Here is a 24,802-nt window from a genome sequence, read left to right as displayed (position 1 = left end):
CGAGCCCCAGCTGCCCCCATGCAGGGCCTTGGCCTCCCTCTCCCTCCCCTGCCCATGCAGGTGGCCTTGGTGGCCACCTTGCTCAGTCCAACCCCGCTGAGCTGCTGCTCTTCCCTGGGCTCAGCCCTGATGAGGGGGAGGAGGGCGTGCGGCCCAGCCGGCAGGGCGGGGGGCTGTGCTGCTGGGAGCGTACTGGGGAGCAGGGGGGACTGACAAAGCTCTGTGTCTAGGGCTTGCCGCGCGGCACCTGAGGGACCGAAGCAATAAGCTGGCCGAGATGTGCAGCGGTGAGTAGGGGCAGTGCTGTGTTGGCCGGGGCTGGAGGGGCAGGGGACAGAGCCTGGGCAGGGTGCTGCCATGCCTTGACCCGCTCCAGGGAAACACTTCAGGGCCAGGGGAGCGTGGCAGGGGCTTTTGGGCCATTCCTGTGCAGCAGCGGCAACTTTCTCCTGGCCAGGGAAAGCGGCGGGTGGGGCTGCCATGGTCTGGAGGGCATGCCTGAAAGTCTCTGCAGACACAGCCCTTCATCTCGGCTCTGTTTCTGTCACAGCCCTTCAGTCCTTGAAGGAAGACAGCAAACTCTCCATCTGTTCCCTGGCAACTCAAACCATCTTCATCCTGAGCGCTCCAAGGGCGCAGCCGAGAGCAGGATGCACCCTGCTAGCGCTCTGCTGCTGGTGCTGCTAAGCCAGGCAGAGACGCAACCTTCCTCAGGAAAATGGCTTTGTTTCATTAAAGCTGGAGCAACAAACCCCAAACCCCTGGTGCCTTTCACGTGCGTAACTGACACACAGCGAGGGTAGGGCACAGGAAGGGTGACGTGCGGAAAACAGACTCCACAGTCTATAAGATTGTCAAGTAGGTATGTTTATTCAGTGCTGGGCAGCACGGGGGATAGTCCCACCAAAGCTGTGCGTGCCCGCGTGATAGTTTGTCTTGGATTGATACAGTAAAGCATTACATATACATAAGATTTCCCAACACGCCTATAGATATGCATGACCTTTCCCCGCTTTGCATTAAAATTAGCCTGAAAGAGTTATTTCCATAAATCTTTCCCAACGGCACTTGCGCAGTGCCTCCTACTGGTGGTCGCTAGGGGTCTTGGGGATGAAGGCTGACGATTCCTCGTCACCGCTAGTAACCCCTTGTTTTGATGCAGACTCAGTTACTCTTGTCTCTTGTCCAAACTGCAAAGTCGGTTTTAGCTGGTTCTTGAGACAAGTTTCTGTCCTTATCAAGACCTTGTCCTTCACTGGGGGATTCCGGGCCTCCTTGCTAATCATTTTACACAGCAGCCAGATAAGCGTTCAACAACAGAACAGTTAACTTTTGGTTTTGCATCCTAAAAGCCCCTCCCCCCTTTCAAGGGTGGTCAGCTCCAGCCTCCCTGCAGGTCTCCAGCCATCCCAGCGAGGCCCCAGCATCTGCTGTTGCTGCATCGCCACTTCCCTGCACCGCAATGGACTCCGGAGGGTTTCCAAGCAGAGCACAGAGGTGCTAAGGGGGCGAGAGGGCAACTGCAGGGGTCCTGGAGGGGCTAGAGGAGAAAGAGCGGTCCTTGGTCACCATGAAGGCCTCAGAAAGAAAGGGGTCCTCAGGGGACCAGAGGGCTCCTAAGAAGGCTGGACGAGCAATAGGAGGCCCTGGCCATAACAAACACCTATGGAGGAGTGCTGAGGGGACTGAAGCGGTACTGTAGAGTCTCGGGGGCCAGGCCCCAGGCTCATGGGGTTTCTTAGGGTGCTAGAGGTCCTCAGAGGTGTCTGGGGTCTTAAGGAAGGCCTCAGGAGGGGTCCTGAATGGGCTAGCGCAATCCTCACACAGCTGCAGGGCAAAGGGAGGAGTCCCGCGGTTGGACTGGGCCCAAGAGCCCTCCACCGGCCCCAGAGAAGGCCACCTCCCCCGGGCAGCCCCAGCCCTCACCTCAGCGGGGCCGCAGCTGGAGCAGAGACTGCGCCTCCTCGCCGCCGCGTGGCTGTCAGGAAGCGGAGTGTGGGGAATGGCAGCTCCCGCCAACGTGCCCTGGGAGCCGACGTGGCCGCCCGGCAGCCCCTGCCCCAGGGCTCCAGCTCCCAGCATGGCCCGGGCCGCGCCTTCCTGCTGCCTGACCCTGCGCGGGCAACGTACCCCCAGCCCCAGCCAGCCGCCCCCCGCAGGCCCCACGGCCGCCTCCCCGGGTCTGCCCAGCCCCGCTCCTGGAGTGGGGGAGAGAGCGGCAGAGAGGACACTAACTTCAAAAAGAAACCTATTCTGTTAGAGTAAGCCTATGGTTAAGAATGAAAAGTGAAAGCAAAGAGCCAGGATATGAGTAGTTAAAGATGTCCCTGCTCATTGCAGGGGGGGTGCACTAGATGCCCTCTCAAGGACCCTTCCAACCCAAACCATTCTGATCCCATGAGTCTATGCTGTGATTTTTTCCCCTGTCCAAGCAACAAGAACTGTCTGTAACAGGAGTGACTTGGCTTCAAAGAGGGCTTTGCATTTCCATGTTGATACGGCGAGCGAGATGGGAAGGAATGCGTTTTCACTGTTGTGTTTATTCCAGGGGCGCACAGTGGCTGATGCCACCTGCAAACAGAAACCTGTTTGCAGGTGGCATCCCTGCATGGCTTGTGGTGGCACGGAGCTGGGGAGGCTGGTTAGGGAAAACAAAGTGATCTTTCTGAAGGGAAGGATCACGGGAGTAAATCACAAGCAGCCTTCAGCCATCAGGGTGGTATTTTTGTAGACTGAAGGCACTCCTGCACGGGAGCGAAGCTTTCTGCTTACAGCAATGCTAGAATCCACGGGACTACAAGCGCAGAAGGATGCTGATGGAGTGGGAGCACCCAGCAGCTACAAAAGCTGTACTGCAAGGCTAAAAGCATCGGCAAACCAAACTCCAAATGAAGCTTCTTGTCCCTAATTCTCAAATTTGTCTTACTAACATTCAAAAGAAAACCCTGCTCAAATGCCTAACAAGCCTCTGAATGGTAGAGTCAAAATTCAGCTACTGAACTGTAACAGCTGCCAGAAAACTGAAGCTGACATCAGGTCATCCAATTTGAATGTAGGAGTCTACATCAGGGCAATCGGAATAAAGATGTTAACATAAACCATTGGCAGTGTTATACTCGAGTTCTCTCAAGAAGTGGGGATGGTCTGTCTCTCTGAGGAGGATGCCTTCTCCAGATGTAAGCAAAGTACGTGGCACATCATTCACCCTGACAGAGGAAGGAACAAGAAGGCAGTTCATTTGGCAAAATGTTTCTCTGTTCTCTGTTGAATTCTTCATTACTGCTTAGGGACCCTCCCACGCTTTAGTATGTTTCATTGTGAACGTCTGTGCCCTTTTGGTTGTGTCAGCCACTGAAGCTGCCTTTGAGGGTATCAATTCTTGTCATAATTCTGAAGCCGGCTTCATCGCTAACCTCAATCCACATCCAACAGAAGCTCACGTGTGCCTTGCACTTGAATAGTTTCTGAATAAAGGCTAATTAGAAACCATCAGAAAAATGACAGGTATTTCTCCATGCCTCGCACTTCATGAAAAGGAGACAGAAAGGGGCTTTTTTGCTGTTGTTTTTGGAATTTGGTTTTGGGTGGTTATTTTTTGGGGGGGTGGGGAGGGTATCGTTTGTTTGTTTTTAACAAGTTTTTAGAAGGCACGCTCTCCAGAAACATGACACAAGTGGAGAAAATCCAAAGGTGCTCTTATTAGATTTTGACACGCTGTTGATAGAGGATGGCACCACGAAAGAGGGGGAAGTTGCCTCTTCAGGACTAAGTCAAGCTAATAAACAGAAAGAGCCTAGAAAGGTGACGCAAGTGTCTTCTTTGTAACACCAGACCTAAGTTAAGGCCAGTAAGAAGAGAGGGAAGGTGAATCACGCACCCAAACAAAAGGCTATGAAAATTATCACTGCCGCAGGCTCAAAGATATGGTCAGAGCATAACCGAATCTGTAAAGCCAGAGATGCATATCTAATTCTTGCAAGATCATGAAAGACACCGTAGGAGTTTGAACTGTGTATACGGACAAGGAAAGATAAAGTTATTGCCTTGAGACCTTGCAGGTGTAGGAACCTAGTAGCTACAGAGAGGACAAAATGGACAGGCAGATCAAAGACTCATAGAATCATTTAGGTTGGAAAAGACCCTTAAGATCATCGAGCCCAACTGTGAACCTAATACTGCCAAGTCCACCATTAAACCACGTCCCAAAGTACCACGTCTGCATGTCTTTTAAATACCTCCAGGGAAACCGCGTAAGCTCCTACCAGCTCCTGCTCTCATCTTGTCAGAGACTCAGGGGTGAAATATCCCTCCGCTCCTTCACCAAGCGCAGCCAACAGCAAAACAGCACGGCGAACGTGGGATGCACATGGGCAATGCGTTTAGGATCACAAATTACTACAGCGTCAGCCAACTACTTTGAGACCTACAGAGACTCCAGCAGGATTGTGTTGAGCCTCCGAGACCACCATTTTCTAAGTACACATTTACTGAAATACTGTCTTTCCAAATACAGCAGCCAGTCAAATCGTCTCCCCTACAATGCAGAAATTGATAACACCTCTTTCTCCCCAACTTTCCTAAACTTTCAGAGCTCTAAAATGAACTGGCATGAGACAATACATTCTCCTACGACCTGATATGTTCCATTTAACTCACTGGTGCGTGAATGGTAAGAGTCTGAGGAGTGCCTAGGGGGAGACCCTACCGCTGAGTCACGAGGTTCAGACAGGACCCCCTTGCTTTCTGAACTCCTGCTCAGAGAGGAGTCTAGGTGCGGCTAAGTCCAGTCTTAGTCTCAGACTTGGTCAACGGTTTATTTTCTAAGGGTTCTGGAAGTGACCGCTCATCAGAGTATTTGTTGTTAGTAACCAGTTTGCCAGATGCCCCAGCCGGTGGCGTTCAATGAGAACGATCATGGCTAGATTAATGAGCAGTACAATTTATTAAAGCAACAGATACACAGGTTCTTTGGGTTACCGGTGATAGGATTGCTGGTTACAAGACACACACAAATACTAAGAAGATGAGTAACGCTGCTAGGCTACAAACGGCTTAAGCAGGTATGAAGCATTGGAGATTTAAAGTGAAGCTATAGAGAGGTTTCTAAGTTTTCCCGGGGAAACAGATGGGATACCCAGATGTTTTGGTCTTACCCAAAGGCGATCCAGTAGGGGGGGAAGGAGGCTCAGCCCGTTGACTGGTCCCAGAAGTCAGAGTGGTACGCGATGGTATCTTCCCCAACACCCTCTTCCTCTTCACACATTTTATACTATTTTTTACCTTTCAGGTGGAGCTGAGTGACTCTAGTCATGCATACCGTTATCATGATTGGTGTAGAATTTCCTCGCTTTACTTTTAAAAGGATAGACTAGAAGAAATTCAAAGTGCATGCCCAGTGAGGGGTGGTTGCACCTTAGAGGCGAGTAACTTTGGGGATGGAGGTGTGTTTTGGTATTATACCGAATGACCAAAGTTCACCAAAAGGACAGCATTTTGTCAAAAGTCTGATGGACTGTTGGCCCAGGGTGGCAAATATGCAGCGTGCCAGCTCCAGGGTACCTCCAGTTCCCATTTATCACTGAGCCTGGCCACGATGGCCCCGCACCGCTCCACCCTCCGGACAACTCCTCTTACAGTCAGTACGCCAAGTTCTCCTGGCATTGCCGACATCTATGGTTACAAGGGAACTGCCGTGGAATGGATTCCTCACATAGCAGCTGCACTTCACCCTGGCAGCTTCTTCAATGCTGCACCATCTCTAAAAACATTGGTTTAATTTCTAAGTCACCTCCAGCAATTATTCCACACAGAGCCATGGAACGTTCCAGGCATAAGGCTCCCCTTTTTGTCTGTATGGTCCTAAGGGCTGAATGGTCCACGTCCACCCATCCTATTAATTTGAAGGCTCTATTGGCATTTCCAGTTCCCAGCCCCTACAGAGTGAGTAAGCTTGTCAACAGCTTTGCTCCCCAAGCACAGGCAGGGCTCTCCCTTCAGACTAGCGACAAACCCTTCTTGGTGCAAGGGCGGTACCCTTCCTTTCTTCAGTGAAAACTCATCACGTAGATGCCTGTCCTTGTACCACTGAGAATTCAACACGACAGACACCCGGGAGAGTTGGTTTCAGGTAGCGGGTGGGCTTTGAGTGCATAGCCAACAGTGGGGCTTGTTTGCCCCTGCTGCTGTAGTTTGCCCCGTGGCAATGGCCAGATTATGGGCTGAATATGTATAATCCCTATTCCACCACAGGCTTATAAGCAAGGCTACCGTATTAAAACCTACGCTTCCCACGCACCATTAACAGGAGAAGCAAAGAGACACCGAGAGCAACAATAACCATCCCTTGGATATAGAGGGCAGCCCTGAACTCAGAAGGGTTTCCTGGCTCTGGAAACCCAGAAGGCACTGAAAGATCTAGAGCAAGAAGTCGTGGAAGCTCCCGCGTTAGCCCTGCCAGGCTACAACAATCAGTTTCTATCAGATTTCCCTGAACAGGAGGGACAGCCGGTTGGCCCCAAAACGTCAGCAAGGCGCAGCATGTTCCTCAGGAGAACTAGACCTCGTAACTCAGGGCCTGATTTCATGGACTGAGGCTGTTGCAGCAGCAGCTGTGGTAGTGGAGAAAGCAAGAAATAGTGTCCTGGGGCACCTCCTAAGGCTAAGGGTTCATTCCTTACTTCCTTGTCCTCCCCTCCAGAGTTCAAGCAAGTGCGGATGTGCCACTGTGGGGAATTACGTTGGGTTATGGCAATAACCGTACATGGTCCTTGCCTTCTTTGGCGGAACCTTCCATAAATGCAACAAGATACACTCAAACTGCTGCCTCTCCCCCAGGCTGTCTTGCCCTGTCTCTCTGCCGACAGGAGGGAGCAGTGGGTGGTGTCAGCCTGGGGGGGTGGCAGGAGGGAGAGCGGGCGGTGAGAGGCGTGGGGGTGAGAGGACATGGGGCGGTGATGGGCCCAGGGCTGTTGGGAGAGCCAGCGCGGGCCCCGGGGCTGATGGGAGGTGACGCTGGGTGGCGAAGGCCCAGGGGGTGGCGGGAGGGACAGCGCAGACCTCGGGGTGTGACAGGACACCGGGCAGCGACAGACCTGGGGGGTGACAGGACAGCAGGCTGCTGGAACCCCCTCCCCTAAGGGCCACTCGGCATTAGGGCAACGAGGGCGGGGCTGCCACACCCACATGATGCAGGTCTTTCTTCATAATGTGCTGAGCATATAAGAGGACCATGACACCGCGTGCTGCAGTAGGCGCCATCCCAGAGCAGGCACCGCCTGGCCCCAACCATGTCCTGTGTCCACTACAAGTTCTTCTCCAGGCTGAACTATGATACGGTCACCTTCAGCGGCCTCCACATCACCCTGCGCGACCTCAAGCGCCAGATCATGGGCCGCGAGAAGCTGAAGGCGACCAGGAGCGACCTGCAGATCTCCAACGCCCAGACCAAAGAAGGTGCGTGGGGGCGGCGGGCGCGGGGCCTCGGGGACCAGTGCGGAGCTGCACCCCGGCGGGGAGCTGCATTGCAGGGGGGAGCAGCACCCCAGTAGGGAGTTGCACCCCAGCGGGGACCTGCACCACTGTGGAAAGCGACAACCCGCAGGGGCCCTGCACCACCTGCCCCGGCGCCCCCAGGGGCCCTGGCACCACCTGCCAGACGGTGGGCTGGCCCCGCTGGTAGGTGACGGTGTGGAGCCGGGCAGGCTCACCGGACACCGGCAGCCCTGGGGCAGAGGGCAGCACACAGGCACTGACCGGTGGCGGCATGGCCGTGGTGGTGAAGCGCATGTCGGACACCTCCGATGCCGTCGGCAGCTGCAGAGGGAACCTCTCTGTTGGGGGAAGCAAAGAGGGGTGGTGGGGTGAACTACTGGTGGGCAGAGCCCCTTGGGGGGTTACCCGGAGGGCAGGAGCACCACGAGGAGCAGGAGCCTGCTGCTGTACCTGCCATGGCGGCGGGTCAGTGTGGGGTTTGTCTGGGGCAAAGAGTGTTCTGGGGTTCTGTCCCCATGGCGATCATTCCACCAGCACCTGCTTCAGCCAGCCCTGCCAGGGTTTCATTTCTCATGCCACAGCAACTGCCCGTCTCAATGACGTCCCATCCTGCTGATGGTTTCCTGTCCTCAATGCTCATTTCTCATCCCGGTGAGGGTTTCCCATCCCCACGGTGATTTCTCAGACCCGTGATGGTTTCCTATCCCAACGGTTTCCCATGCCCACAATTTCCCTTCCCAAGCATTGTTTTTGCAGGGAGCTGAATTTCCTGCCCAAGGGGAAGGGATGCAGCCAGTACGGGTGGCCCTGCAATGCCAGCGTGTGAGCTGCCCCATCCTGCCCCAGTGGGGGGGGATGGGGCACTTTTTGGGGGTGTTTTTGTGCTTCCCATCTCTGGAATCCTTACACGTGCACACAGAGTACTGATCTTTTATAACCTTGCCCGTGCAGGAGCCCTGACTAAATGTTGACCTGATCTTGGAAAGAACAAAGTGGAGCTTGAGTGAAGATGGCCGACTTGCTCAGATTTTTCTGAGCACTCTAACCTTTTACAGTTCCGGGACTGTAACTTTCCATAATGGAGATCTAGTAACAGAAGCAATGCTAACCTAAGCGAAAAGAAAACAGGATTTTAAATATCAGTGGAATATCTGCCCATGGAGTCATGTTCTGCAAAGGCAGAAGTCCCTTCAAAAAGCCTGTGCCTCCTTTTAATTTGATCTGCATTTGTTGAGTGTGTTGAGACGATAAAAGTCGGTGTTACCTATAAAAGGTTGCTTTTCTCTCTGTAAAGGGATTCTCTGAAGTGCTGTGTAATGACATACTGATATACGTTCTTACAAACTGACTACTGCTTTTTTCTGTACTGATGTTGTTTTCAGAATACACAGATGATGACGCCCTGATTCCGAGGAACTCCTCGGTAATTGTCAGAAGGATCCCTGCTGGAGGAGTTAAAGCTACCAGCAGAACCTCTGTTACGTGAGTATCCGTAAAGCGGTGTAGTCTTTGCTAGGGGGTTCAGTGAGGTCACTGGTTTAATGGATATTAGTTTACCAGTGGCGTTCCAGCTGCATCTCCCTTGTTAAAGCGGCTGTTAGTTTTTGTTGTCCTGGGGTAGGTTTCAATGGACCTGTCCCAAAGCAGACTGACCTTTTTAGGCCTGCTGGGACATGGGCTTCAGGCTCCAACAACGGTAACTTCTAAGATGATTCTGTTGGGTTTGTTCTTGGGCTTGATTGTTCTGAGATGTAGATGCTGTTTCCTCCAGGTGGAGAGATGCCTTATGCTATGGGCTTGCTTGTATTGCTTTCAGAGTAAAGACAGATACGCACCGTAGTGTACGCTTAGAATTAGTTCCCATCCCAGAGGAGCCCGATTGTCAGTGTTTGGCTATTTCCTGCATTTGCGGGAGGAGGCAGGATATGGCAGGTACTCTGAGGCCCCAGATCTGGGGTGTATTGGTTGAGATTACAGCTACTCAAACGTGATCCTGCCTACAGGATTGTTGTGGTCATTTTGGGATTTGGGGTTTTTTTTTAGTTGCACTGAATGTGAGAATTTGAGAATGAGAACAGTTTATGTGTATGAATAGATGGCCACATTCACTAGATTATCCGAACAATGTCCTGATGGGCAGGTTTTATAACCTGTTTCACTGCTTGATGTGGGGCACAAGTGCTCTATTTTAAGCTCTGATCACCTTCCTTTCTTTCTCCTTCCAGAAGTCGAACGGAGCCAGTGAGCGGAACACCAAAAGCAGTATGTAAAAGCACAGGGTCACACCTTTTTCTGCACACTGCACTGAATTCTGAACAACGTAGCCTTGTATGAAATGTTCCAAACAGTAGTTTCATATAATTTCTTCCAGTAAAACATAGCCTATGCTGCAAAGACAATGGATTTGATTCAGCATAGTAAGAACTGCGTAATGCCATCATTTGCACAGTTCTAGTGGGACTATTGGTATTTGTGCCCAGTCACGCATTGTATTTCATCCTGAATATGCGAGGCTATTTCCTGAATGGCTTTGTGTTGTACAGATAAGGTACGATTGGTTATAGGCGATGTAGGTTCAAGGTTTGCACAACTGGACGTGGTGCCGTGCTCTCCATCTGTCTGTCTACAGCTAGTAACGTGTCTGTTGGCGTAGCTGCTTGTGCGCTTTGTGTTTCTTGCAATGAAAATGCTCCGGAGTGTATTTTTGCCATTTTCACCTTGTATCACTTAGCTTCTGTTTTTTACTTGCTTTGCCCAACGGTTTTTGAAAACGTTCATAAAAAACACCGAGAAACCATTGTTGTTAAACTTGGTACTGTTTCTGGCTTTGACGTGGGCGTTCAAACAAAAACTAAAACTGACATACGCCCTACGTTCTGAGGACAGTTCTGGGCAGCTAAACGAGTCCTTTCCGTGCCTTTGAATACCTGGGTATTTGTTCCTGGAACTGTTTATTTGCAGTGATATTGTTTGGGCTCCTCCAAGTACTTGAATGTCTTTAACAGATTGCCCTGAATGTAAATATCGTTGCTACACAAAGTGGTATTCTAAAGTTCTGCATTTGCTCTTCCCGCTTTCTCTGATGCAGCAGCTTCATCTAATAGCTTGTCTGCAAATGAAAATACCTGAAACCCAGTGTGCAAATTTTGGCGCAAGGTTAGAGCCTGGGGCCTTTGTGGGGCATTTTTCATCAGGTTGGAAAACACTGTCCTTCTGCTGCTGAAATATAAATAAGTAACAGAAGGAAATGCTTGACTGGTAATAGCCTGGATTTTGATTTAGTCTTCTGTTCAGTTTCTTTAGTTCTCTTTAGTTTCTGATTAGTCTTCCGTTTGAAATGGCAGTTCATACATTGACTGTCGATTCTGGATTTTGGATTATTTGGGGTTTGGGGGTTGTCGAGTCGTGTCCCCGCCCCTCCCCAGTTCTTCTGCAGTATTGCCTTAGGGTGGCAAACAAGTTTCATGGAGATGTTGGTTCTAACTGACTGGTTGGAGGGACTGGCAGGAAATACTTCAGTAGAAATATAAAGGAAACAAAAAAAGACCCAGGGCTGGAGGGCCGTGGAAGGTGGCCGTTGGGCAAACGTGCTGAACAGTACATCAGTTACCCTTCCCGACCCATTTGACAAGGTTCCCTCTCTGAGATACTCTGGAGCAACAAGCTGATCTCAAGCGGGTCTGGTTAGTCTAGTTTCTTCTCATTAACCACACGGGCACTCTTAAGCTGGCGTAGCTTTGGACTTTGCCTTGAGCTAATGCAAATGACACGAGGTCGGAAATGCCTCTTGCAGTCACACTCGGAGCGCATCGTGCAGACTTTCAGACTACGGTAGAGGTTAACTATTGCTATGTTTGGACTGTACAACTTGAATATGTGTTTAATTTTTTGTGAACAGATGGATGACTCCTCTGCATCTGCTTCTCTGTCCCAGCTTATTCAGGTATATCTATATTCTTACCAAATACTTCAAAAAAAAAAAAAAAAGTGTTTGCTTCATATTTTTAAATCTTGCACTGTGATCCAGAGCTGTATAACTGTTGTAATGCGAACAATGCTTTACTTTAATTCTTAATAATGTCAAGTATTTATGTTAACTTTAAAATGTGTGTATGCTTTGATCCTCTCCTGTAAAGAGCAGTTGCCACTTTGGGGAGATAGAAGGGGAGAACCTTACCAGCACCAACGTCACGTTGCACTAGTGCTCATCTTCAAGACACAAAGGAGAAGCACTTCAGAGGCTGTTTGCCCTTTTTCATACATTCCGTTAGTTCTGCTTTGGGGAGGAGCGCTATTTTTACAGAAGCATGTCACTGGCTGTAAGGGACGGACATTCCAGGGGGTGTGGAGCAGCCAAATTAGAGGCGTGCCTGGAACACGGACAATTGCAGGGCTATTTCTGAATTTCTAGTCCTCAGAGCTGCAGATCCATTCTTTGACCGCTGCACAATTTCATCAGCTGTCGCATAGATACAGTGGGCAACACAATCTGATTTCCTTGAACGCAGACTGCGTACGCTGTGATTATGTCCCTAACCGTGTCTAGGAACACACCCATGCCTGTGTGTGGCATGCTGGCGGAGGTGACCTTCTGGAACTCCTGCCACGCCGCGTTTTGCTGTGGAGCTGCTGGCGGTTTTTGCCCGGGAATGTGTAACTTTGGCTGGGAAAGCACTAGTCATTGCGCCTTGTGAGAAGGCGTAGTGCTAGCCAATTCAGTGCCTGGGCTTTAAAGTTACAAAGCTCAGAGAAGGCAGGGCCTAAGGCAAAGGAGCTCGTTCTTTCTTCTGAAAAGAAAGGCTGGAGTTCATTCCCAAGACAGAGAAAGCTCTCCCCACTAGCCACTTCTTCCCTCTCTCACCACAGACATGAAATTGTGGACACGTGGCAAAAATATTGGAAAAAATAATTCATTTGGAAGGTAGCCACCAGAAGAAACTGGTCTGCATTAGTGCTGTCCCTAAACGTGTCCTTGGTTCTGTAAACTTAGGTGAAGTTTTACTCTAAAATGTGAGAAGCCGTCCAAGAGGTGCACACATTGAAGCTTTTGAGAACATTGAAGTATTTCAGAACAATACAGGAACAACACCTCAGAGCAGCTCAAAACTGTGACTTACTCTACCCTCTTTAGCGCAGACTGGCTCAGCAGGGAGTCAATGTGTTGTAAAAAGTCCTCTGGTTTATTACTGCTATGTACGAAATGCCATATTTGAACTTTCGCCTATCCCTAGAAATGTTTTGTGGGTTTTGGATGTGTCTTGTACATCTCTTGGGTTCAAGCAAATCAGTCAAGTGTCTGTGAAGTTTTCTGTCACGGTTAATGGAAATGATTTCATAGGTGTCGATCTGCCATTATGTTACAGTTGAGGAAAAACTGTGTATAGGAAACAACCATTTAATAAAATGCTGAAAGTAGTTGGTTGCTCTTGCGAAGGAATGCACCTAAAAGCAAAGACAGGAGTGGCTGATCTGAAGGCTTGGTGCTGGACGGTCCAAAGAATGTACAGTCCCTCCCTTAGACACTGCTGGTATCTGCACTAGTGTGTAATTAAAATGTTTGAACAAATAGTACTTCAAAAACCAAGAAATCAGCTGGTTTCCTTCATATGAAGATCTAGTTCTGCGTAAGGCTTATATTACACTTTGCATGGTAAAAGGACACGGCCAGCTGGAGAAACCTGCAGGTTTTGCTTACCGTAGTTAGCTCACTTAACACGAAGAAGTTAGCAGGGGCTCTAAAGTGTTTCTAACGTGTGTGTCGACTAACGGCCTGTTACACAGACTGCCAGTCTGGCTGAAGCCAGCGCTTCCGAAGAAGACAAAATAAAAGCGATGATGATACAGTCTTGCCGTGCATATGATCCAATCAAGTAAGTGTTGATAACGCCAGATCTGTTCCCCAACGATTACGGAGGAATGCTAGAGATGGTTGCTTTAACAAGAGAGACACATGCACCCCTTTTTCTTTTTCTCCCAAAAACCTTCTAGTTACATGAAGAACAGCCTGGGTCTACCTCCGCCATCATATACTTGCTTTCGTTGTGGAAAACCTGGCCACTATATAAAGAACTGCCCAACAAACGGGGTAAGGTTGGGGGGGGACTTCTGGTGTTACTTCGTTTTTGTTTTTTACCTTGGCAGTGAGGTAACAGATACATGAACACGCATATTAAGACGTGTTTCTCTTGGGGTGAAATAGAGAGGTTACATGGCAAAGTTGCAAAGCCCTTCAAAATTCAAGGGACACCTGCAATTATCAAGGCAAAATTTTCTTTTTTCCAGGCCACCACAACAAACATAGCCAGAGAACTTTCTCTGTCAACTTTCATGCATATTTTTCTGTATTTCAATATGACTGGAAATTTATTTTGGGTTTGAACCCTTTCTAAAGACACTTCACAGCTTTTAGTATTTCGTACAAAACCAGGATGTTTCTGCTGGCCCCATCTATTGGATATCTGCCTGGTGTAATGACACAAGCCTCTGGCTGAGCGTCCCTGCCATTTAACAACAATCACGGAGATGTCGTTTTAAGTGTGGGTCTTGAGATACGCCTGCATTTCTTTTCCTACCAGGACAAGACTTTTGAGCCTGTTCCCAGAATTAGGAGGAGCACGGGCATTCCAAGGAGTTTCATGGTGGAGGTGAAAGATCCCAACACAAAGGGTGCTATGCTGACCAGCACGGGAAAATATGCCATACCAATTATTAATGCGTAAGTATGGGACTAACGGGACTGACCCAGGAGCGAAGGAGAGGAACCGTGCGTCAATGCCTGGGCGGCAATGCAGCCGAGTGGGCCAGCACCTCTAGTTACGGGGGAGGAAGCACTGGCATTGCATCTTAACCTTAACACCCGTGATACTTTCTAATCCCAAGGCCCTAAAATAGGACGCTCCTCCTGTTCATGCCCCTGGAAGCTGCTTAAACTTGTGGCGTGCTAAGAATCAGTATTTCTGCAAAAGGTTTCCGAGGTGTTTGCAGTGGAGTCGTTCTCTTTGAAAGCGCGTTTTGCTTCTGTCCGATGCTGCAAAGGCTCCTTGCAAAAGTTAACAAGTTGCTGTGGGAGTGAGGTTTCCTCCCCCTCTGACTTTTATCACCTCCCCTGTGTGAAAGAGGCTGCAGGAGAGGCTGCTCCTGTTGCTATAAACTAAGAAAATACTACTGTGTGCTGACAAGAGCGGCTGCTCTAAAATGCACTCGGTGGCACTTCTGGTGTTCTGCCATGGACCTCCTTTGGTAGAAGCTCTAACATAGACTTCTTCCATTTCCAAAACTTAATTACTCGGAGACTGACTTGATCCTCAGCCTGCCATTTACTTTTACCCTCTGGCAACAGAGGAGAGGTGGGATTCATTTCACACGATTTCTAGCTGTCAAAAAATTATTTGCCTAGTCTGAGCTGATTTCTCCATTGACCCAATGAATGGGAGAGGTCTGCAGCAGGAAAATTGTTCCCCCACCCTCTTCTCATCCTGTGGCTGTAGAAAAGGACTTTCAACTAGCGGCCTACGTTTTAGAAGGCTAATGTGGAGTGAGAAGAATTCCACCTGTTCTCTTCCCCTGAGAAAAGCCAAAGCTTGGAAAAGTTCTCCTTGACCCACCTTTAACTTTTTGCTCTCTCCTTCCCCACCCCCCTCCAGGGAAGCTTATGCCAGAGGAAAGAAGGAAAAGCCTCCCTTTCTACCGGAAGAGCCGGCCTCCTCCTCCCCCTCCGATGAGCCTATTCCAGATGCGCTCCTGTGTCCCCTTTGTAAAGATATAATGACCGACGCAGCTGTTATTCCCTGCTGTGGAAACAGTTATTGTGACGAATGTAAGTGTGACCCCATGGCTGTTAATTCAAAACATCACCTCTGATCCTCTGAAAGCAGAAACAGGAGATCAGGAAATTACTGTGTCACCGGTTCTATGTAGTACTTAAGCCCAGCCTGAATAGGAAAGGACTCTTCTCCTATAAAGGGCAAAAGAAAGGCCGAAAGCTTTTTCCTCCTTTTTATGTATCTCGTTAAATCCCCTTCGCACGTGGAAGGACGAGTATGAGAAGAGGGCGTAACTGCGCCGGTGATGACACTATTAGATAGCGAATGCATTTCGTTTGTCCACAGCCCTTTCCCTCCTACAAAATTACAGAGCCAACGCTGGTGACTTCCTGTGGTCTGCAGCAATCGGGTACTTGGGCATTTAATGCACATTCTCCTCCACGGGAGAGTTGGCTGAAACCTTCAGAACTCACACCTGCTAACGGGTTTTTGAGGTCTCTTTTGTTCACTAGCCCTGAGGTTGGTGACTTCTCACTGTACTAGAGAGTGGAAAAAAGGTGAGTCAAGACATCAAGACACCGCCTACTCCACACCTCCAGATGTTACAGGAGTGAAACATCAGGGCTGTACCGTTATTGGCTGCATACTAGAAAATTATTAGGCTACTGAACTTGAGCTTCATGTTCCCAATTCAAGATCATCTTCACCCATTAATCATATACATGGTTTTCTAACTGATGAGAACCCCAAAAATGTCCTTAGTTTGGCTAAAATCTATTTTGATGCCTCTAATTGCACACAGGTATTAGAACAGCGTTACTGGATTCTGAGGATCATACCTGCCCAACGTGTCATCAGAGCGATGTTTCTCCTGATGCTTTAGCTGCCAACAAGATCCTACGCCAGGTAACGTGATGGCTTTTCCGTGAACTGCTTGTAAGAGAAGTCTATTCCTGAAAAGCTGAAAGGGAAGAAAACATGAATCGGCAGCTCCTGAAGCAGGGCTAAATTGAACAAGGCTACATTTATTTACTCCTCCAGTGCATGATCCCTTGTTACAGAAGCTTACAACTCCTTAGAGACAGTCTGGCAAATTCAGGTCACAGTTTTAACATGATTGCCTCCCTTTCAAATTCGGTGTTGACACTGAAGTGCTTTAAATACAGACACCCTGAGTTACCAGTCATTAATGCCGGCGCTTAATGCGATGTGTTCCTACCCCTGCCTGCTGATTTATTTTAGGATTGATAGCATTTACAGGAACAGGCGAGTGATGTTCCTCTGTGGAGCCTTTTGTTTGTGTGCCTCCTGAAGTTTCCTATCCCCTTTTTGTCCGTGTTTTTCTGCCTCTAGGCTGTGAACAACTTTGAAAATGGAACTGGCTACCCTCGGCAGCAGCAGCCGCAGCAGCCGCCACCGCCACCACCTCCACCACCACTCCTGACTGTCGGGCCTCCCGCCGCGCTGGTGACGGCCGCTAACCTTTCTAAACCTTCCTCTCAGCCAATCGGCGGGTTGTTGGAGGAGAAGGTTAGTTTGATTTCAGCATAGGCACTGATCCTTGTCTTTTAGCAGAGCTTCGTTTCCAACTCTTTCCAACCGTTTTTTGCCAAGGGCCGTCAGGTTCCGCTACTAAGACAAGCAGCACTGCCGAGTCGTCTGGGCCCCCGAGGACAATCAATACCCACAACGGGTAAGTAACGCTAACTTTAGAATTCCTTTAAAAGTCTTACCTTCAGATAAACTGAATGGGATTTTTTTCTTTTCCCTCCCCACTGCAACAGGTCATCCAGTGAGAGCCACTACAATTCGCTCAGCAGGTGGCGGATCAGGCTGGGAACTGTAAGTGTCCCACAGAAATTCAATGCATTACTACCGGTAACTGTACTACTACTCCTGGTTAAAGGAGGCCATAACACAAAACTCCTGCAATAGCTGATTTGCAATGAATAAGTACGCACAGGTAGTTGTGGGGAACACACGCGGTAATTAATTTTGAAATGGCTTACTTTGAATGGCCTTTAACAAAGGGATCTGTGCTTGCACTAAGATTATTTAAAATAAAACATCAGCACAGGACTGACAAGGGGACTGCCAAAAACCAACACTTTCTCGGGAAACCGTAATCACATACGAAAATTGAATATAATTATAGGATCAAGTGGAAAGCCAGGCTAGAAACTTGGAAGCAGAAACTTTACATGCTAACAAGTTCTTCAATTTGCAGCAGCATCATTACATAAACACATGGAGAGAGGATAAAAAAAAACCAAACCAAACCAAACAAAGCAAACCAAATTTGAGAGGAAAAAAGTTGGGGAGTGTGACCCTTTTTTCTTTCTTTTTCTGTGTGGTTTTTTTTCAGGTCCAAGTCTCCCTGCAGTGCTTCATCTTACTGTAGAAGTTCGTATACCTACACCAAGTCAAGATCCAGTTCTTCCCCCACTCACTCCTACTCTCGATCATTCAGTCGTTCCCAGTCTCGTTCCTCCCCGCGATCGCCGCCGTATCCAAGAAGAGGCAAAGGGAAGAGTCGTAACTATCGCTCCAGGTCAAGGTCACGCGGCTCTCACCATTCAAGGCTAAGGTCACCCCCGCACAGAAGATACCATTCACGGTCAAGGTCTCCGGTGTTTAGGGGCCAGTCTCCAACTAAACGGACTCTACCTCAAGGGGAAGGAGAAAGGGAGTGTTTTAACAGGTCCAGAGAGGTTCCACCATATGATAGGAAAGCTTACGAGGGCAGATCCCGTGACTGGAGGGATCCATTTGAAAAGGAAAGATACAGAGAACGGCGAGGGAACTCTAGGCACCGGAGTGAGAAGTTTTACAAGGGCTATGCTGTTGGCGGTCAACCTCCACCTCCACAAAACAGAGAGGACTTTTCTCCAGGTAGGTTTGGTCCACCTGGCACCAGACGAGAGAATTTGCCATGTGCTCAGGGACGTAGGCAGGATTATCCTGGTGGGCAGAGGCACAGAAACCATCATACAGCTGGAAATTGCCCTGAAAAACCATGTGGAAGGGAGAGCCGTGGCATCAAAGATCCTGAAACATCAAAAAAGAAAGAGGTGGAAAAACCACTGGGAGACAAGAAAGGCAATAAAGATAAAAAGCACCGGAATGAAGGATTTCCAAATGCTGAGTTGTTGGAAGGTGCGAGAAAACCAAGAGAGGCAGCTGCAGCAGAAGGTGTTACAGCGGAGTCTGTCTTCAGGCTCCCAAGCAGAGACGATGCCACCCCTGTGAGAAATGAGCCTATGGAAACAGAGTCTAGTGCTTTCAGACTGGGGTCTGAAAAGGAGGAAGAAGAGAAGGATAAGCCAAAAGCAAAGACTGACAAGGCCAAGCGGAAAGTAGAAGTGGCTCTTCCTCCTAAGACGGACAATACAGTAAAACCAGCTGAAGGTTCCAACGAGAAGGTGGACACGGGTCGTGACAAATGTCCTCGACTGGAACCTCCTGCGAAAAAGGCAAAGGAGGACTAGCCAAAGTCAGGCAGTGTTAAAACACCTTCCTCTTGAAAGGATGAGGGTGTTTTGATGCTGTCCTGCAGCGAGTAGTTGCTAGTTGGGAGGATAGAAGGGGAGTGCCTTATCAGCCAAGTTAGAGCCATTTCTGGAATACGGGCAATTGCATGGCTATTGTTCTCTTTGTTTACTCGCACCTGTATAAACACAAATCGCATGTTCATCAATAAAGTTAACACTCTTTTAGCCTCGCGTGTTCCCTGGCATGTCTGTGTTACATTTCTAACTAGCGTCTCACCATGAGCTAACAGAGATGTCTCAAAAATGATTAGGAAAAATGTGGGGATTGATAAGTCAGATTTCCTTTAAAAGGCAAACCTAAACTTTGCCCCAAGAGAATTGACGGAAGCAGGAGATCATTCCCAAGAAATAGGGCACATCGATCACATCTCCCTTTCAGGCTGCTGCACTGACCCAGAGGGTAAAATTCCCACACCTCCCCAGCAAGAATCACAGTGACAGAGGGATCCTGGTGGGAGGGGGGTATTTGTGACATTAGAAGGAGTATTAAACCACTCCCATTTTTAATCTCTTCAGGACTATACGATGTCAAACCACCATCTGTAATCACTAGTCATAAATCTCTGCACACTAGTATCTTCAAAGTGGGATGCATATTGTTTGTTTAAAAGACACAAGTTTTTTTACTTTTCAATTCAAGTTTAAAACCTGCAAGCTTACCCCATGCTTCATTTTCCCTCTGGTTGCAAGGTAGGTCATCCAAACAAAGGTCCACCAGAAGTAGATGACCAACATCTGTAGCCACTGCGTTTATTGTATTTCCTACAGTTATTGACCTGAGTTCACTTCAACTGCAATGGTGCATTCTAATATTCCAGCGTACCAATTGCCATTTCCTATGTAGAAGCCATTAACTCAAAGAAAACATAGAAAATCAGTTATATGCAAGAAACTTCCTGGACTTACGTACAAAAGACAAAACTCAGTCTTGTCCTCCCACTGCTCACAGCCCATCAGCAGTGGGACAGGCTTTTAGAAAGTGTTGAAGGGAGATACTAGCTTAGTAAAAGTAAAAGTAAAAGTCACCAGTCCTCATTTAGAATCAAAATAGCAACCAGGGAGAGCAAAAAAGTTTTAAATGCACACCAGCACTTCCGTGAATGCGAACACAAATTTTAAAAGCCACCCGAAAACAACAGCAGCCTGTTTGACAAAAAACTAACTCCTGCTGAGGAGAAGCGCACGCTGCTCTGGAACACGCAAAGCCGTCTGCGTGCAGCTTTATTACAAGGTCTTTAGCAAGACAGACCTTTCAGCACCTGCAACCCCTCCCAGGACAACCCCGACTGCGAGGGCAGAGGTACAGGCACATGGGGACGCCTGTACTAAAGCTCTACAACAAAAGAACACAGGCTGTCCTTCAGCCTCCGTGCAAAATGCAACACAGGGACAACAGGGAGCTTTACAGCAACAACAAAGTTTTACACAACAATAAAACAGAGAAGGGAGCATCACAAGTTATCCCTTTTTTCCTATGTTGTTTTTTTCCCCCCAGAGGTGGGGAAAATACCCAAACCCCTAAGCCCCAAAGTTTTCTCCTCTCCCATATCAAGCACTTGCTGTGACTGCGCTGCCTGGCAGTCTACTACAGAATTTACCTTTCCTCTTGGCTACAAGAGCTCTCATCTTAGAAGTGCCCACAGTAACCTAGACAACTTTATATTGTTTCCGACTGCCTGGAAATCAAATTAAATTTCCAACCTTCTCTGCTACTCAAAGTGCTACCAAAAGTGTTTTGATTATTCAAATTCTTGCTGCTCCAAGTCTGGATGACCCTTACGAGGAAAGCAGAAATACTGCCCATACCGTGCTGCAGAATTAGCCACAGTTCAAGTGTTGCTCAAACTTGCTTTTAAGATTTACTTTTTGTTGTACAACTGGCTCCAAATCAACCTTTTCCATTTTGCATACCATCTTCCAAAAAGGTTTCCTGGTTTTCATGCTTCAGTTTTCCCTGTAGAAGCTCCTGAAACCGCCTATTTTCCCACGACGCTCGGCACTGGCTTTGCATATTCTCCTAGACCACTGCCCACTCATTCTGGGAATGAACACAGGAAACCTGTCTCAGCTCACTGAATCGGAATGCTACCCTTCTGCCTCATACAAACCAGGAAGGTCCGTGAAAATACCGTTCCAGAGTTCTGAAACATGCAACCATCCATTATAAACCAATTTAATACCATTAATGTTTTCAATTCAGATTTGCTTTTACAAGAATCCATTACAAATGATACTCCATTAACAGTTTCAGTTTCCTGCTGCGTGTCACATGCATATCCAGAGGGCAATCAGAGATGCTTCCACCAAAAAAAAAAACCACAAACCAAGAAGAACAACACAATCCCCGCCCCCCAATTCTTTCTAAGCCTGAATTTGGCATTTTTAATCTCATTCCTTTACTCTCTGAATGACTACGCATCTACTTGTACACTAAAAGGCAGTCAGACAGCCATGATAAATACCCTGTATTAATCCACCAATGGCTTGACACCTTGCACCAGAGTTCCTCTAAGTCAGTCCTAACCTGTTGTGCTGGTTTTGGCTGAGAAGGGGTTAATTCTCCTCACTGTGGGGGTCGCCTACCTTTCCAGCTTCCCGCGCTCTGCCACGTGTGTGTGGGGGGGGGCTGGGAGGGTCGGGGCCGTGGTGGGGGCGGCTGACCCCGACTGGCCAATGGCAGGTTCATTCCATACCACGTGACACCATGACCAGTATATTGAGGGGGGGCAGCGGCAGCGCGGGAGCAGCGCGGCGTCGGGTCGGCGGGCGGCTGCAGCGCGTGCGGTTCATTTCGGCGGTTCGTTCCCCCTCTCCCCTCCCTTCCCCCCTCCCCCGGGGCTTTGCGCCTCTCGTTGTTCTCCTTTACATTGCATTTCTGTTGTTGTTTCTTTGAATTTTAGTTATTAAACTGTTCTTATCCCGCCCCACGAGCGTTACCCCTCTGATTCTCTCCCCCATCTACCGGTGGGGGAGGGAGCGAGCGACTGTGTGGGGTTGAGCTGCCGGCTAAACCACGACACCTATACAACTTAGTTGCCCACAGACAACAGACCCACATGGAAAATAGTCCAGAAATTAAGGTGCTCATTAAAGCCTTAAAACAGGAGTGACAAAAACTGCAGAGTGGAGTTAAGATTCGATCTGCATTTTACTTTTAAAAAGAATCAGTGTGAAAATCAGAGAAACGCTCAGGCAGATTAAAAACCTATATTAGGTAATGTATAAATGTGGAAGGAGGAGTTACAGAATAAATTCAAAACATATGGGCAGTGGCCAAGTGCCAGATTTATCTACCTGAGTTTGCTTACCCTTACTCCCACTCACCACTTGGAAGTTAACAGCCCAACGAGCAATACCTGTGCCCTGTCTGTGCTGCTCTAACTCATCTCAGAACAGCAAAATGATAGGAAGCAACATGAAAGCAACAGACCAAGCATGCTTGTACTCAAGAGCACTCATCAGGGCAGATTTAATTACCTTGTTCAAATAGCACTGCTTTCTTCACGGAGTCTCAGAAGGAAGATATTAAATGTAGTATCTGATGCACACCATAGATTTCATTACCCTTTACATGAAAAACAGACAAGACCAACACGCATCAGCATTTGACACTAGAGCCGCTTTACCCAGCTACCTCCTAGGGTTATTCTCCAACACGACTATTCTTGCATTCAGGAGTTGCAGTCCCTGTCTAACGTGGCTAAGCTAGCAAAAGTTCCTCAAGTCCGTTCTGTCTGAAATTACGCTCTTTTTTACACTTGCTTGGCGTACCTGGACAGAGGGGCGCAGGCGCTGAGTGTCTCAGTGCAGAGCACACACGCAGCCTTCCTGACAGAGGCAGACCCCAGTTAAGACAACGTTCCCGGCGCACCCACAGCGCTGGCCCCTCGCAGCACCAGTTCCAGAGCCACAAGGGAGAGAAAGGCCGTCTGGAATCACTGGAGGCATCTGGGCCAACCCCCTGCTCAGGCACTGTCACCCAGAGCAGGCTGACTGGCCCTGGGGCCAGGGCCCGGCGGCTGCTGAACATCTAGCGCTCAAACACACTTTTTAAAGAGCCGCCTGACAAGGGGAACTGCAGAAACGTTGGCAGCACATGCAGCAGGCCCGGGCTTTTGCTGACTCTCTCCTACCAATTTAAGTATTCTCTCCACCACACAAGTATAACAATACCACACCAGCAAAAGCTTGTCACCTTTCTTTCTCCAAAACTCTGTCCGACAGCTCACTAGGTAGAAGACACAAAGTCAGGGGAAGCCTGATTAAGTTCATTTCACTGTCTTAAAAGAGCAAACCCCAGGCAAATGGATGCAGGAAAACGAGTTGATGCAGGAAGCGAACGAGGAGCCGTCCTCAGCAGAGCAGGACACAGCACTGTGTGCCCAAACGCAGGTGACAGCTGCCAGCCAAGGCCGATACAATCACCCAGACTGGCGGGCATAAGCCGGCACTTGAACCACCGCGTTCAGCCATACGCCCCAAACAGGGTTCAGCCGTCCCCGCAGAATTAAGCCCCTACATTTCCCATCATTCTACCAAACACGATCAGGAAGCAAGTGTTAGACCTGAGAGACGGATGCCACACTTCTTTCTCCTAACCGGGAGTCACAGTTTATTAGGGAGGAAATCAAGCACTTTGCTTTAAGTCAGCAACTTTGCGGTGTGATGCATGCTTCGTGCAAAAATCAAGAGGCCCCCACAAAACCTGCTGGATTCCTCTAAAGCTATGCTCTCCCCATTAAACCCAGCCCTCTTCCCACCATCCATCGCCGCTCTGCACAGATAGCAAATTTCCCACCTCCTCTGTTTGGCAGTTACTCGGGCTGAAGCACAGAAATGGTGGGCGAAGAGCAACGGGGAAGGCAGCAGCGTATGGCCTTTCAGGGAAGGTGTGCCTTGAATGATTTGTTAACCAAATCACCATCAGACCCCTTCTTTCCCAGAGCAGCCCCCCATGCACTGTGGATGACCACACGCTGCAGCCAGTGGATGTCAAAGAAAGCGTACCCCCCTTGATCAACAAGGCTGGCAACGGGCAACAACAGGCGAGGAGAAGGCTGAGGTACTCAACCACTTTGTTGCCTCAGTCTTCACTGGCAACCTCTCTTCCCACACCTCTAGAGTGCATGCACCGCAAGACAGGGACTGGGCAAGCAAAGTCCCTCCCACTGGAAGAGAAGCTCGAGTTCGCGACCACCTGAAGAACCTGAACACCCATAAGTCTGAGGGACCTGGCCAGATGCATCCCAGAGGCCTGAGGAACTGGCTGCTGTAGCTGCCAAGCTACTCTCCATGATAGCTGAAAAGTCAAGGCAGTCAGGTGAAGCCCCTGGCGGCTGGAAGAAGGGAACGGATCTGAGGGGCGTTCTGTGTGCGCCTGCATCACTGGGTGTACGCTGTGAGTGTGCGTGTGGGCAGACGGGTGGGTGCACACTCCGTGCGTGCATGCGGTGTGTGGGGGTGGGTGCACTCCGCAGGCAGGCGTGCTGTAGGGCATGCATGCACTGCCTCTGTGTGTGCGTTTTGTGTGTGTGTGCCCGCTCTGTGCGTGTGCGCGCGCGTATGCCCGCTGGCCAGATGTGCGTATTGTAGAATCATAGAATAGTTTGGGTTGGAAGGGACCTTTAATGGTCATCTAGTCCAACCCCCCTGCAGCGAGCACGGGCATCTTCAACTAGGAGGGCAGCCAGGTAGATGGCCAGGAAGAGCCAGAAGTGCAGGAGCTGCAGCTCCCACGTGTCTGCAGGTGCCAGGAGGAGGAATTTAGTGATGGAGCTGCCATTGGGCATCTGCTGCCTCTGGGTGTGGAGCACTGAACGAGGAGGACAGGACAAGTTAGGGCAGAATTCTCCGAGTGAAATCCAAGCCATTTCTCATACTACACGCTCCCCACCCCTTCTCTATTTCTATGCGACCTCTGTCCAGCTCTGCGGCTGGAGCTCTGGTTGGTGCTGGCTCAGTGTGCCGTGAGGAGCGGGACCTCAGCCCGCTGGCTCC

At 49.2% G+C, this 24,802-nt stretch overlaps 1 protein-coding gene across 1 annotated transcript; it reads left to right on the top strand.

The window, feature by feature from the left end:
* Positions 1-7,286: 7,286 nt before the first annotated feature.
* On the top strand, positions 7,287-18,797 carry LOC135311297 (E3 ubiquitin-protein ligase RBBP6-like). The gene is given in 13 exon segments (XM_064440422.1): positions 7,287-7,452; positions 8,874-8,973; positions 9,717-9,753; positions 11,390-11,434; positions 13,273-13,361; positions 13,480-13,576; positions 14,067-14,206; positions 15,135-15,307; positions 16,057-16,160; positions 16,608-16,784; positions 17,039-17,046; positions 17,620-18,688; positions 18,690-18,797. Coding segments are annotated over 13 exon segments (2,313 nt in total).
* The last annotated feature ends 6,005 nt before the right edge of the window (positions 18,798-24,802 follow it).

The sequence above is a fragment of the Phalacrocorax carbo genome, unplaced genomic scaffold (assembly GCF_963921805.1).
Source record: "Phalacrocorax carbo unplaced genomic scaffold, bPhaCar2.1 SCAFFOLD_36, whole genome shotgun sequence".
NCBI classification, from domain to species: domain Eukaryota; kingdom Metazoa; phylum Chordata; class Aves; order Suliformes; family Phalacrocoracidae; genus Phalacrocorax; species Phalacrocorax carbo.
The sequence above is the reverse complement of the archived record's forward strand: the minus strand, read 5'-3'. Positions and strand labels throughout refer to the sequence as shown.